Source organism: Pristis pectinata, chromosome 15 (genome assembly GCF_009764475.1).
Source record: "Pristis pectinata isolate sPriPec2 chromosome 15, sPriPec2.1.pri, whole genome shotgun sequence".
NCBI classification, from domain to species: Eukaryota; Metazoa; Chordata; class Chondrichthyes; order Rhinopristiformes; family Pristidae; genus Pristis; species Pristis pectinata.
In genome coordinates this window covers 40,581,722-40,596,066 of record NC_067419.1, presented here as the reverse complement: position 1 = coordinate 40,596,066, position 14,345 = coordinate 40,581,722, and the positions used below count along the sequence as shown (strand labels likewise).

The following is a 14,345-nucleotide window of genomic DNA, read 5'->3' as shown; positions in this document are numbered from 1 at the left end:
CACTCAGTGCATGCACTGGAAGGGAATTAGTAAGACAAGATACATGCGCATGACTCAGGGGGCAAACAATATCATGAAACTTTTCTACAGTATTTGAAGAGTTATAAATTATAGAGTCAGAGCAACAGAGCACAGAAACAGGCCCTTCGGCCCAACTAGTCTGTGCCAACCACAGTGCCCACCCAGCTGGTCTAAATTTCCTCCATTTGGCTCATATCCCTTCAAGCCTCGCCCCTCCATGTACCTATCCAAGGGCTTCTTAAATGATACTATTGTACCTGCCTCAACCATAAGTATGAAAGGATTCCAGATTATAACAAAATAAAAGTAATTACTACTTATAAAATCCAATGCATCATTTTAGACCAGCTCTTCTGGAAAACTAATGTCAAAATCAATGTATATTTATGCAACATGATCAAAAACTACAATTTAAATACTGTTACTCTTAAGGTTAATAGATAGTCCTCAAGTTGTGCATGGAATCTACAATATGGATAAAGGCCTTTTGGGCTTACTTGTCAATGCTGGCATGTCTGCTCCACATGATGCCCCCTCATCACTCGCCAAACAGTATAGCTTTCTATTCTTTCTTGCTCAGATGCTTACCGAACATCCTCAAAAAGCATGACTGCCATCATTAAAGCTAAACACTACTGCAAAAGACTGCATACCTTTCGTGCAATTGGTTCTTGACTCTCTGTCAATCCATACCAGCTGACCAGTTTATTCCAGCCTTCTGTGGGTACCAGTATGTAATCCAGCTCATCTATGAGATGCTCCTTCAGAGCCTGTGAATCACCATCTATAATGGAACAAATGTAAAAACACTAATTTCAGAAAAGTCAGCTTCAGATGAATGCTAGCCTATTCAAGTTCAGAATTCCAACACAGCAAAATCACCAATGAAGAAGCTAGAATTGGATCTACTTTATAATATTTACATAAAGTTTTGCACCTGCTTTGTGTCTTATGAGACAATGTTCGACATATCCACAAGACAGAGGAATCGGACTCGTTCAATAGCTCTACCAAAGAGAAAGAACAGGTACAGTGGGCTGAATGGCCTGGTTCTAAACTGTATTACTCTATGATTCTCTACAAAGGGTTCTTTGCATCCTAGTAAATTTGGCACTAGACGTACAAATGTTTACTGCTTTTATGCATGCATTTATAAGTTTTGAAATTTCTTTCAATGAATAATGTAACATTTGTATTGACCCTAAAACATTCTTTCTCCAAGTACAAATTAGAATAAAATGTGAAAAGTTAAACATTTAGAATGAACAAATTACCGAGCATATTCATTCTGCCTAAAAGTTTGCAATTAATTGCCTTCCCTATGTTTAAATATCTTTCGGGTGCTACTCCATTTATTTAACAGGCCACATTGCATTACAGTTTTTACTCATGTGCTTTCACCTGGGTTTTGACTCAAGGTGCTTTTCTTTTGGGTACGTGTGGGCACGTACTGGAATTTATGCACCGACACCACCACTTTCCAAAAAAAGGCCATTTTGTGCCTGCACCAATCATTCCACTAATTTTTCCCAGTTATTCCTGCAGGCATCCATCTCCTCACCTCTCTAACAGTGGAGTTTCATTCCAGGTCCCACTTCTAAAACTTACCTCCAAGCCTCCCAACTTTGCATTGTATCACATTCTGCAGCAACCCTCTTATTTTTGAATTTCTCCCCAAATGGTTCACTCCAATCAACAAACATCACATTGACTTTCTTCCTCTAGTACCAATATACATAAAAACTGGACGCCTTTGCATAATCTTGAAATAAAAAACCTGCTGATTCTAAAGTATATTTGGAAACATTTCAGTTGAAATGGAAATTAAGTTGTATTTTATTCTTACTGAAATCTTTTCATACTTTCAAGTAAACTATACCCTGGCCATATATTCCTAACTGCTCTCTCATTGCACCCAAACCCAATACTTATTCACACCTTCAGACTGGGCTATATTGTCAAACTTTCAGGATAAAATATATTTCATAGCCCATATATTAATTCTCTGCATTTAAAAGCAACTTTTCATAGTTGTTTCCTGCAAAAAAAAAGGTGATGACATGAAAAGGTCTTCAGATTTTGTTTTGAAGGGTAATGATTGAGAGGTAGAAGTGAAGCGGTCAAGGTGCACACACCCAGCTCCCTCAAATAGCACTCTGATTATTATGAAATATTTTATTAATGATGATTTAAGGATAAAAATTCTGATTTCAAAATGCTATTTTTTTTCCCAATAGCATTGCCAGAAAGCAAATACTGCACCATATTAATAGGCTGAAACAATATGAAGCACAATTGAAGCTTAACATTGACTCAACATGCCAGCCAATGATTCCGTATGTTTAATGATAGGGCTTGTCAAGTGAAAGCCAGTTTAATTTTATTAGTTTTTCTACTCTTCACGTGACTGAATTAATTTGACTCTAGGTAACCTGGGCATGCTTCAATAATTTGACTCAAAGTGCTTTGAAGCACTGCACATTTAACATTGGAACCACCTCATCTTTACACAAATGCAATCATAACTGTGTCAACACTTTAATTAGTGCAGCATACTAGTTGGTGAAAATGAGCCAAAGACCCCATTTTATTTCAACTATATTCAGATAATTTGGACTGGACCCAATATTGCTCTCACCTCTATTCAATAACAAACAACCATAACTTTAGGCCCAAAGATATTTCAGGTTGTTAAATTTTCAAATTCAGGAAAATGCATTAGAGATTACCAAAAAGCAAAGAACAATAATTGCAGGCAATGATTTGTCAAATTAATACTATCATGGGGGCCCAGTTCATCAGCTCAAGAGGGTCAGCTTAATATTTAAAATTTTCTGTGCAAGACAAATGTCATTTGTGAAGACTTAAAATAATCTTTGGCAGAGCTAATTGAACAGCATTTATCCAGAGCTGTTTTTAAGCCCTTCTATACATCTTCATGTACCTTGAAGACATAATGGCTAATATTAAATAGCAGCCTTTTATGGTACTGCTTAAATGACAAACTAAGGGTAATTATCAGGTTATCAATGCAAGAATGTTTTGCATTTAAAAACAAAACAAGTTGCCAAACCTTTCAGGAGCCCAGAATTGTCAATAGGGCCAGGATACACATTTTGGTCTCCCATTTGGTATTTGTCCCAGCTATCAAAACCAACATATTTCTTCCACTGCTTAAACCAGCGGCTATCCACCAGATACCTGTGATAATAAATGAGAACCATGTTAAAAGAATGGCAATATCATAGGTAAGAGAATTGAAAAGAGCAAAGGGCTTTACAAACTGGATTACATAGAGAATAATTAATGCTCAGATTAATAATCAACTCCCCTTTAAGTAAACAAATACCGGTAAAGGCTATCCAGATGACTCAAATAGTTGCACGAACCAGGTTGGCACTGAACTGGATAGATTAGAAAGGTCCTAAGCTCATGTGGTCAGTTTGGAGTTACCAGGGGTTGGAGGATTTAAAAAAAAACAACAACCTTGGTCAATGCTCCCCGTTTGCTGAAAAATATGCATGAATGACAGAAAAAAAAAAGAATCAAAACAGAAAATGCTGGAACCACTCAGCATGTCAAGCAACTGGAGAGAGATGTTATTGGCACTTCAGGGCAAAGTTTCATCATCAGAACTGGAGAAGTGAACAAACGTGGGGAGGAAAAGGGAGGGGTGGAGAGAACAGAGAGAATGTCTGTGATAGGATGCAAACCAAAAACTGTCAAGGTAATTACTTTAAAAAAAACAGCAGCTGAAGACCAGAAGGAAAAAAGAAAAAGTAAAACAAAAGGTATACTCATATCTGTGGAAATAAAAGGGGGAAAAAAGAAAACAGTGGTTATCCAAAATTGTTAAATTCAGACATTAAGTCCCCAGGGCTTTAATGTGCCCAGACAGAAGATTAGGTACTGTTTCCCGAGATGACGTTGGGCACTGTTGGAGCAAAGTAGGAGAATGAAGACAGAGGCAAGAGTGAAATTGGAGAAGAATTAAAGTGACAGATGATTGGAAGCTCAGGATGGCCTTTGTGGAATGAATGGGGGCGCTCTGCAAAGCAGCCATGCAATCTATGTCTGGTTTCTCCCAGAGTGAGGAGACCACGTCATGAGCACTGAATGCAATATAAAAACCAATAGGCTTATGTTAGGACGACCAATGATTTAACAACAGATTACAATCACTCAGACCATGATTTGAATGAGGTATCAGAGAGCCGCTGATCACCCACACCACATGCCCCCTAATTCTATTCCTAGCATAAATCTATTTCAGGTGAAGAGGAATGTGGTGTAAAAAAAAAGAAAATTGACTGCTGGAAAAGTTCAAACAAGGAAGGCACTACAGAGCAGTGGCAGTCCTTAACATAGCACACTTCAGGTCTAAAGTTACCATACTGCTCAAGCAAAGTATACCTTCACTCTGCATGTCCAGAAGTTGACATACTGACTTGCCTTTGAACATTTGGCACTTTCATTAGATGCAAAAAGGAGTAGGAAACAATTTCCATTAGGGCATGCTGAATAACTACTTACCGCTATGTTTCATTTTTTTTCGTGTCCAATTGACAAAATTTGTTGGTATCAGTAATTGGAGATAGTTCACTTAGGCTATGAACACAAGGAGATGCCATTTTGCATTTCTTCTTCGCAGATGTGCCCAGGAAGTTCTTTTGCATCACTTCCTGTTTTGGGAACAACCAAAAAAAGCTATGGAATTTACTGAATTTTAACTGTTTTTAAATTCATGTACAACTGAACAGAGATTCTTTACAAAAGTATAAATAAACAATTGCAAAGGACCTATAAGAAGTGAGGTAAAAGGAGTTCCTGGGCACAGCTCTGAACAAGAAAGGCAAAAATGTCATCACTTCAATTCTATTTCCCACCTTCCTACAAACAACTGAGTAAGTGTTGACATTCCAAAGACATGGATATACCTGAAGGCATTTTAGCCAATACATTGTCCAGAAATGTACTTCTCCCGAATTGGACACAGGATACATCAGATTATCCAAAGCAGGTTGAATAAAATCTGCTCAACACTCATTTCCCTCCATCATCTCAAAACCCAGATTCAGACAAACGTGAAAAGGGCAGAAAGTACAGATTTTGAAAGCTGTTCATTTGCCATTTCACCCTCATTTTCCTGTAGCATTTTTAAATCTGTATAATTTGTCTTTCATTCTTTTCCTTCTCCTTCAGCCTCTTTAAATCTACTTGATTGTTGCAGCAGCGCTGAATCTGTATATGACAAAGACCCAATGCATATACAGGTCTGAACAGTTCCAATTTTTCTGCCTTTAAACACAGACAGAAATTTTGTGTAGGTAAGCTGTTTGGGACGAACAGATTTCTAAATGAAGCTACATGGTTTAGCATTATGTAAGAGTAAGATTTTTTTTGTTTAACAGACATTAACAAAACACATTCTTACACAGCAAAAGACAGGAGATATAACTTCCTACAAAACTATCTGCATATTCAAACACATCTAAATGATAACCAAACCAATGCAAGCAAGCACTTTATCCATCATAATTTTTTCTGCAAATTTGTTTCAAAATTAAGAAAACCCATGACATTCCAAAGATATGGATGTACCTAAAGGCATTTTAGCCAATTATTTTTTTTCAAACTGCTAATTTTCAAGTGATATTTTCAAATGCTGACAACCATCAATTTATTATCAAATAATTATAAATCTAATTTTCAAGTTAAAGATATATATGCATCAAAATAAATGCAAGCATTGAGAATATCATACGTGCCAAGTTAACATATACAAAGTAAAATAAAAAGTTTAATTCCTATAGATTTAGTGTCAATACCACATTGATTTATTACTGAATGATCCAGGGTGAATTCCACCACCCTACTTACCCTCTTCCTACAGCCCAGTGTTGTCCTCTGCTTCAAATATTTAATGACTTTTCCCTTAAGAGATGCAATCAATGGTGCCTGCCTCAACCACTTCCATAACCAAGTCTTTAGTGCTCCATTAACTCCCTGGATATGACAACTTGTACGGCCTTTGACAGAGTGAAAAGTCTCAATGTGCTTCCCAAAAGTATCATCAAACCGAATTTAGCACCAAGTTGCATAAGGAGTATAAAGGGCAAATAAGCGAGTTGCTTCTAAATCGTGTTACAAGGAAATACTGAGAGACAGGGAAATCCCAGGCACAAGTTCTCGGCAGCTGAAGAATTGATTGCCATTGGTGGAGAAACACCCAGAACACGAAGGGGTGTACAGCCAGAGGAGATTAGAGGTAGGGAGCCACGGAGAAATTTAAGAGCTGTTGTTTAGCTAGAAAACAAAATAGATTCAGTGAACAAAAGATGACGGATGAACTAGCTAGTGCGAATTAGGGTGCAACAAAATTTTGGATGACCTCAAATTTATGATGGCTAGGACAGAACATTATAAAAATATTCTAATCTTAGTTTTAATTTAAATACGTTTGTATACAAAGACCATTTAATTATAGGAGGTTATGTTCTACAATGTTGTACCTAACAGATTCAAACTGACGAATTCTCACCAATCTAGACCAGAGGAAGGTTTCTCTAGACACTCAAGCCACTATTTTAAAACTCCCACAAAATATTAATTGAGCTGATCTTTTCCATTATAATCTTGGCATGAATCTTTAACCAAAAAATATCTGAAGACCTATTTGTGTTACTCATTTTTTTTCACCAATAAAACTCCAAGCTGGCAATAAAATGTAAACTATGCATAATTTACACTTTTTTATATATTAAAAAAAAGGGTGCCATCCAAATGAGAGCACAGAACACTGATCAATTTCACATATAGGAGAAATTAGTTAGTGGGTGACCTGAAATTTATCTTAAATTTCAATAAGATAAGATTTCTTTATTAGTCACATGTACATTGAAACACACAGTGAAATGCATCTTTGTGTAGAATGTTCTGGGGGCAGCCCGCAAGTGTCGCCATGCTTCTGGGGCCAATGTAGCATGCCCACAGCTTCCTAACCCGTACGTCTTTAGAATGTGGGAGGAAACCAGAGCACCCGGAGGAAGCCCAAGCACCCGGAGGACACCAACACAGACACAGGGAGAACGTACAAACTCCCTACAGACAGCGGCCGGAACTGAACCCGGGTCGCTAGCGCTGTAATAGCGTTACGCTAACCGCTACGATACTCTGCCGTCCCACAGTAACACAACTTTAAATAAAGTAATATGACTTTAAATGTCCATCTTTTATATTAATACTGATTTCTATCCAGTTATCCTTTAGAGATCAAAAGTTGAAACATCTCTAGTGTTTTCTAACAACCAAAAATACACAACTTTTCTAACAATAATTAAAACTGACAAAACACCCCTAAACAGAACCAAAAGTCATAACTGAATAACTCAAGCCTCAAGTACAGTTAATGCAGGGAAGCTGCATCTTCCGCATTGACCGGATGGTTGGCATCGGGTAAGGGCTTTTCTTTTATAGATGTACGGTGGAGAGCATTCGGACTGGGTGCATCACCGCCTGGTATGGAGGCTCCAATGCACAGGATTGCAAGAGGCTGCAGAGGGTTGTAGACTCAGCCAGCTCCATCACAAGCACAACCCTTACCACCATCGAGGACATCTTCAAGAGGCAGTGCCTCAAGAATTGGGGCATCCATCACTAAGGACCCTCACCATCTGGGACATGCCCTCTTCTCGTTACTACCATCGGGGAGGTGGTACAGGAGCCTGAAAACCCTCACTCAACGATTCAGGAACAGCTTCTTCCCCTCCACCATCAGATTTCTGAATGGTCCATGAACACTGCCTCATTATTCCTTTTTTTTTTGCACTATTTATTTTAGTAACTTATAGTAATTTTGTGTCTTTGCACTGTACTGTCGCCGCAAAACACATTTCACATCATACAAGTCGTGATAATAAATCTGATTCTGCCTCTCCTTATATTTCTAAAACCACCTACCACTCTCCCCTCCATTAATGCCTTTTCACCTCTTTTACTCACTCATCCTAATACTTTTTCCAATATATTGGCAGGCACGGTAGTGCAGCAGTTAGCGTGACACTATTACAGTGTCAGCAATCGGGGTTCAATTCTGGCCACTGTCTGTAAGGAGTTTGCACGTTCTCCCTGTGTGTCTGCGTGGGTTTCCTCTGGGTGCTCCAGTTTCCTCCCACATTCCAAAGACGTACGGGTTAGGAAGTTGTGGGCATGCTCTGTTGGCGCCAGAAGTGTGGTGACACCTGTGGGCTGCCCCCCAGAACACTCTACGCAAAAAGATGCATTTCACTGTGTGTTTCGATGTACATGTGACTAATGAAGAGATCTAAAAAAATCTAGTCCTTATGCCTGCAAGTTTTATAAAACAAATCTACATAAACACAAGTTACTAAAGTTTCCCATACAGTGTGTTCTCCAAAAGCTTTAATGGAAATTTTCCCACACTTAGCACATTATTGAGAGACCAATAAATCCACAGAAAGCACTCATGCAGTTAAATAAGGAAATTCAGAAGATGACATCAGTGCTCATGTGTTTCTGTACAGGATGATCAAATTGCAGCCTTCTCCAGCAGGATCTCCAGGAAACAGTGAAATACCAAAATTTCTGTACTTACAAAATACTCTTGCTAAAAGAATATTCCAAAAATCTATGCTTTGTTACATGATGCTTAATGGTTTTGCAAGACATTCTCTCTTCTCCCCCCACCCATTAGACAAAAGATACAAAAGCCGAAAGCACATACCACCATGCTCAAGGACAGTTTATAGTCCACTATTACAACACTATTGTACAGTCCCTTGGTACAATAAGATGGACTCTTGACCTCGCAATCTACCTTGTCATGGCCTTGCACCTTATTGTCTTCCTGAACTGCACTTTCTCTGTAACTGTAACATTTTATTCTGCATTCTGTTATTGTTTTTCCCTTGTACTACCCCAATTCACTGATGTGATCAACATGGATGGCATGCAAAACAAAAGTTTTTCCACTGTACCTCAATACATGCGACAATAATAAATCGATGTACCTATTTATTTACCAAAGCCAAACTCATGGCCGAACAAACTCTGCCTGCATTGCCATTTGTGAAAATACCTTGGATTTAAAAATATATATATTTTTTCAAAATGCTTATACTTCAGCTCCTCCATAATGTTCCAAAATTAGTTCCTGCTTGAAAAATGAATTAACATATTTGTTAAAAAGTGATTTGGTTTGCCGTGAGAATCCTTCAGTATGGTTGGCTCTTCAGCCACCTTCATGATATCGACGTTACTGGATGTCAGGGATACAGTAGATGTGACACTTGCAAGCAAACAAACAAAGGAAAAGTCATGCCACGATGATTTCAAGAACTTGTGAACAGGCTTCAAGGTCATTGCTTTGCCACTGACTACAAAATCCAGGCATTTTCTACGATAGGATCCATAATCAGCACATATTTCTTGACCTGTGCATTGTTTCGAACCATTTTTGCATTTTATACCCAACTTATAAAATACTTTTTCTGCAATTATATTTACATGGAATTGTTTAGTTGTACAATTTTCCATTCATATCTAGGCTTCTGCACCTTATTAATTAGTGAATGAAGTATTTCTCAATTCTCCTTACCAAATGCTTAACTTACACCCATTCACATTTTCTCCACCTGCTCCCAGTCCAAATCAGTATTTTACAGTTCTGATTGTCTAAAACACTTACACTAATGTTGTTAGCAAACCTCAAGCCCGAAGTCAATATGCCCAAGTACCAAAATCATATTCTACATCAACAAATTCTATGAAAATAGAAGTTCATCTTTCACTGGCCACTGGAGTCCAGCACTGCAACCTTTTCCTATTTTAAGCAATACTTTATTACTGGTTCTTGTCTTTTAAAAACCTTTATACCTTCATCCACCTCTGGACATTGGTAACAAAACTTTTGTATGCCCTTTATTGAACAAGTTCTTTAAACCATGTGAAATCAGAACAAATGTATTCCCTTATACACAATATGCTCTGCAGAGGGAAACATTTATTAAAGTTAAACAGTATTTCACAACTTAATGTTGGCCTGTCTTAAATCCATTTATTTTATCTTGGATAGAAAAAAAATCCAGGTATGCCCCCAAAGCCTCCTAACTGTCCCCTCAAAACCTTGCTGCTCTTTGATATTAAGTTAGCCATTACACATTCATCTTTAGCGCTTCTAATCCAGCCATGTTAATTTTGGTTAGTTTAGATCTTTCAATTTACTCACAAAAACACATTGCACTCAATGCACTCCCACCCAAAACCTTTCATCTAACAGGTGTTATTTCCTCCTTGTATCTGAAAATACTCAATGTTCTTTTTCTTAACTCAAGGACATTGTCTTTTCATTTTGACACATTATGCTACTCTAGCATATACATCAAATTTAGCTATGTTGTGGTCACTATTTCTAGGTTTTGTCCTATTCAGTACAATTCACTGCACTTTATCATGGACCTCACATAATTGCAGCTAAATTTTCAGGACTGTACTAAGATGGCTTCAGTGACAATGATGCTGACATTTACATAGCCTGTTAAATCAAAATACTTACTGCTTGTTTAGATGAGCAAAGCACGAACTGAAGTGCACGGAAATTCTATCAACATTGCTGTTACCATTTACCCCCTCAGATAGGGCACAACAGCAGGAAATGCTGCTGCCTCATAGCTCTGCAACCCAAGTTTGTTCCTGACTTCCTTGTGCTTTCTAAGAAGAGTCTTGTGGATTTCCCCCGGGTGCTCCAGTTTCATCCCACATCCCAAAGATGTGCTGATTGATACTATAAATAACCCCTAATTTGGATAGGTGAAAGGAGAACCTGGGTTGAGACAGAATAGGTTGTGGGGGAAATTACTCCAAGAGCCAACATAGACTTGATAGGTTGAATGACATACTTAAATGTTGCACATAAAGAATAAAGAATAAATGTTCTGTCAGTTACCGTCTATAGAAATTAGGTACACGTTTCACTACGTTTGGTACAAAGTGCATTGAATCAGGTTTATTATCACCGTCTTATATGACGTGAAATTTGTTGTTTTGTGGCAGCAGTACAGTGCAATGATATAAAAAACTATAAATTACAAAATAAATAAATAGTGCAGGAAAAAAGGAACAATGAGGTAGTGTTCATGGACCGTTCAGAAATCTGATGGAGGGGAAGAAGCTGCTCCTGAATTGTTGAGTTTGGGTCCTCAAGCCTTTGCAGCCTTTTGCAATCCTGTGCATCCTAGCCTCCATACCAGTCAGATTGCCCTCCACCGTACATCTACAGAAATTTGCAAGAGTCTTTGGTGACATACCAAATCTCGTCAAAGTCCTAACGAAGTAGACCTGCCGACATGCCTTCTTCGTGAATGCATCAATGTGTTGGGCCCAGGGACAAAAGATTGCTAAGGGTCAGGGGGTGTTAGTGATGGTGGGTGGAGCTGAAGTTCTGCCACTCATCCCCTAATTCAAAAATAGCCTGATCATTTTGGCAATAAATTTCATTCAGTTGTGTTTTTTGTTTTATATTATGTGTTAAAAGGCTCTGAATTACCAGCCTTTGATTGGATAAATATGTGATTATTCTTCTCATTCACTGTTCTTTGATTTACTTCTGGAAATGAAATAAAGCAACACACATAAACTACAGTGCTCTGGTCAAATCAAATCTCAACTGTAGTTATCTGTTCTAGTCACTTAATTACACTGGAGATATTTAAGCATAAGTAACAGTGCACAAGTTTCTCACTTTAAAAAGGAACTTGCCTTATAGCAACATGTAAAACAGCAAACTAAGATTGAAACCAGTCAGACCACGACAAATGGACTAAAATGAAACTAGAAAATCTGTGTATTTCCAGCATTTTCTGCTTTTGTTTCAGGTTAAAACCAGGTGACAGTAAACGTAGGATCAATAACAAGAAGTGTCTCATCACACAGAAAACAGACAATATGGATCGAGTTCTAACAGAGTTGGGGAAGCAAATCCCTGGAATTACTTTGGAACAGATGATATTACGATGGGAGACAGCAGGATGTAGCTCAACTGACTAACTAAAATAGATCAAATGATCATCTTATTCCTTATTTACTAACAATCTAGTGAAAGCAGATCTGACAGCCTATACAAGATACTTAGAACAAATGGATTAAAAGAAACATTATCTATTAAAACACATATAAAAACAATTAAAAAAAATCAATCATAATCGTCAGTGAGGAATCTGGATGTTTTGGTCAATTATCAATGGACAGAGACTTGTGCTCACTTTCATTACATTTACACCTGCTCAGATTGCATCTTTGCTCAATGCTCTGCAGTAGTTAAAAATTCAAAACAAGTGCAAATGTCTGGGAGAGCAGAGAAGGCAAACATCCTCTCCATACCTAATCAGATTGAAGGATTCTTACTGCAGCGTGTGGGAAAACTAAACCAGGAAGTAAAAGTTAGATTAGTTAGTTCAATGCCAAACCATATAGTAAGAGAAGGATAGATAAGGTTGAGAGAAAAGTATAATTAAGAAAATTTTGATTGAATGAACATAATCAATAACACAATAATCAATAAACTGGTTCATCTTTAAAAAAAATTCTGATAGTCCCATTCTTCATTTTGCAGGAAATACTTGCTACCCAATCTAGTCCCATTTCCTAATGAAATATAAAGGAATATACAGTTCACTGTAACAAGCGCAGCTGGACTAATGGACTAAACGTGTTAATTTCCTCTTTATGCGAGAAATGATGTAACATCCATTTACTTTCCCTTCTTTCCCTACCCTTGCTTTGTTTCTGATATGGCCATGTATTATAATCAAGTTGTGACCACAGAAGCAAATATCTTCTCTAAATTTCATGTTAAGGAATCATAGTGGAACAGATTCAAACACCACCAATTAAGGTATTGTGAACATTAAGATAACATTGTTGGCTGCCTCTCTCTTTTCTAAGTGTACCTTTATTAATAACAAGGTGCAGTGGCCTTATTTGCAATGCCCAAGGTTAACACATATTGCTATAAACTGCAGTTGAGAGCAAAATATGGGGTACTTCGAAGACAATGCATAATGTGTCAGAATTATAAATGAATTTAAGTCCTATATCTCAGTATTGAAGACTGGAAGAACTTAAGAATCACTGCTAGTTGCCAATACTTTCTTATATCACCTTCTCAAATAACACAAATGCTACTTCCAGTCACATGTTTATCTGAAAGTCAAACAATGGATAGCCAAGCCAATATTGCTAGAATAAAAAAAACTAAATGCTGCAAACACTCAGCAAATCAGGCCCGAGTGTTTCCAGCATTTTTTGCTTTTCATTTCAAATTTACAGCATCAGCAGTTTTGTGATTTCAATATTTCTGAGGCTTCCTTGAGCGGCAAATATTACGCCATAAAAAGGCTAGAACAAAACAAGTGAAGACAAACTTTTAAAAGAATTTTAGCTGGCTGCTGTAGTTTCCTTCTCTCAAACTTTAACACCACTCGGTTTATATACGTACATACCTTCACTTTCTGCGTTGAGGATTTCTATCACACAAAATGCAAGACCTTTACTCCACATGATTTTCCTCTAATTTTAAATGAAATTAATCTGTCACCCAAATGCTTTAATCAATAGGCAAGTGTTTAACAATGAGGTCACTTTTTTAATTCACTGTTTAGTCATGTTATTGGGAATAACCATAATGGTCACCAGAGAAACTCAAGTCAGTATATTGTGGAATCTCAAATAACAAAGCTGTTGGGATAAAAATTTTTTACTTAGAACAATTATCACACTCCTGAGGGAAACTTGACATTTTGCAGCATTCCAAACAAAAACCATGTGAAGTATAGTAACTATTAAATGCAAGCATGGTACAGCAAGTTTCATGCCACAAAGATTCCTCAAATTGAAATGACCATTGAATCCTTGTTGACATTGACCAAGAAATGGCTATTAGCCAATTCACTAAGTCAACTCCTAGCTTTCCTTCAAACATGCCACAGTACCTTTAACTAGACCAGGTAGAAATAACATAAATTTAAATTCTTACCCAAAGAAGGGTCTCTCCAAAAATGCTGCATTTTATGATGCACTCAAGTCACAGCCAAGATGTTGTTCCAGAGGCATGATACCAAAAGCATTGAGTGCTACTAGCTATACCTGACAATCACATGGGCAATTATTACAACTAAGTCTCATGAACCCAGTCTCAACACCACACACAATGTACACATTCCCCTTATGCCTTCTATTTATATAACCTGAAAATGTTACAGGAAAAGCAACATTATTGATAACAAATCATGCATAAATTCATGAGACTC

At 37.5% G+C, this 14,345-nt stretch overlaps 1 protein-coding gene across 8 annotated transcripts in view; it reads right to left on the bottom strand.

Moving 5' to 3' along the window:
• LOC127578289 (ubiquitin carboxyl-terminal hydrolase 15) overlaps positions 1-14,345 on the bottom strand; it is an 87,036-nt gene that overhangs the window by 69,045 nt on the left and 3,646 nt on the right. For 6 of the 8 annotated variants that reach the window (XR_007957510.1, XM_052030117.1, XM_052030118.1 and 3 more), the window contains exons 2-3: positions 3,095-3,222; positions 675-805 (exon numbers count right to left, since the gene is read on the bottom strand). Coding sequence is in view for 6 of the 8 variants with exons in the window: in XM_052030117.1 (XP_051886077.1) it covers positions 675-805; positions 3,095-3,222 (259 nt within the window). In the remaining 2 variants the exon portion in view is untranslated. Of the gene's footprint in view, positions 1-674; positions 806-3,094; positions 3,223-4,554; positions 4,704-14,345 lie in introns of those variants that run through there. The other 2 variants (XM_052030119.1, XM_052030120.1) reach the window with 2 other exon arrangements.